This window comes from Chenopodium quinoa, unplaced genomic scaffold (genome assembly GCF_001683475.1).
Source record: "Chenopodium quinoa cultivar QQ74 unplaced genomic scaffold, ASM168347v1, whole genome shotgun sequence".
Taxonomy (NCBI): Eukaryota; Viridiplantae; Streptophyta; class Magnoliopsida; order Caryophyllales; family Amaranthaceae; genus Chenopodium; species Chenopodium quinoa.
Window position 1 is genome coordinate 2688835 of NW_018743946.1, and position 1350 is coordinate 2690184.

The 1350-nt window shown below is 39.9% G+C and overlaps 1 protein-coding gene across 1 annotated transcript; it reads right to left on the minus strand.

The window, feature by feature from the left end:
• Positions 1 to 219: 219 nt before the first annotated feature.
• On the minus strand, positions 220 to 783 carry LOC110689054. The gene has a single exon (XM_021865800.1). It carries the CDS (start codon positions 781 to 783, stop codon positions 220 to 222), a length of 564 nt encoding a protein of 187 aa, XP_021721492.1.
• Between the last annotated feature and the right edge of the window lie 567 nt (positions 784 to 1350).

Here is a 1350-nt window from a genome sequence, read left to right on the forward strand (position 1 = left end):
AGTTAGTTAGTTTGGCAAGCTAAGACAGTTTGATGTAAAAACATATTTGATAAACATATATAGATAGCACTCATTAAAGTAGTTGATTAACGATCACAAGATGATACATCAACAAGTACAGCGTATGTTACAATGTTGGAGGGGCTGCTTACATGTAAGCAGAATTATTCAAACCAAAGCATAGATAAAGGATATAAAATAGAAACGATAAATACCATATTAAGCGAGAAGAAGAGGAATATCTTGGTTGGTGTTGGCAGCAGAGATATCACATTTGGTGGGATCCTTAGGGAACGAAGAGTAAGGAAAGCATGGACTATCACCTTCGTTTGAAGTAAACTTTAAACAAGTTAAGTTGTATTGTTCATCGAAAACACGTATGGCACCGGTTATGGTCATGAGCGGACCAAATGGGACAACAATCCCAGGGAGAACTTCAACATAGAGTTGGACAGTGACTCCCTTAACGTCGCTGAGTTTTCCAGTAGATATGGTGGCCGAAATCGTTGGTTGGCACTCGAGTATATTTTTTACAGGGCCTAAAGCCTTTGTCACGGTACAAGCACCCTTCAAGTTAATCGTTAAACTGAGGGAGTCGTTGGGTAAACTATGGCAGTTGTAGCTCTGCACATCATCCGGGAAAAGCGAGGGTGGTAATTCATACTGGTTCAAGATCTCAGGGATTGAAGCAAAGCCCGGGCAGAGGGCATGCGCGAAGGATAGTGTTTGAGTGAGAGTGAGTGCGAGGAGGGCCAAGGAGAGAGTGGCTGTTTTTGGCGACATATTCACTATTGGATGACTATGTTTATGCTGTATTGGATCAATGTTGTGGTGCTGGAGAATGCATTTCATGCTACTCTATTTATAGGTTCAAAGGTATACGAGTATATACGCTGTTGCAGGTATGTGTTTTTTTTTTTTTTGTGTGTGTATGAGTTATGGGATCAAACCCCACTAGAAGCAATTTTGGGTGGCGATTCCCTTACACCCCCTCCCCCCTCCCCATCTCTCTCAAAATGCCTAAACCACTAACTCGGGCCAGGAGGACTTGTGAGAGCTTAAGAGGTCCTAGCCCAATAGAGCCCTTTTCCTTACCACCAAAAAAAATAAAAAATAAAAAATTTGCACTCACTTATTCGTATGTGTTATGTTAAGAAAAAACAATTTGGGAATCGAGATTTGGCACTAAATGAAATACTTCATAGCCGGTTGAATTAAATTTTTATTTTTCGATTTGCATTCCGAAAAATGTCTCGTAAAGGTTTCGGGGGTAATTTTTATTCTTAAGGATCTAAATTGAGCTTGAAACAAGCAAAAAAATAACGTAAATGACTTAATTCGGCTTAAAAG

What these genes read in the sequence shown, in the direction of transcription:
- LOC110689054 (XM_021865800.1), bottom strand. Translation starts at nt 783, where the DNA reads ATGTCGCCAAAAACAGCCACTCTCTCCTTGGCCCTCCTCGCACTCACT.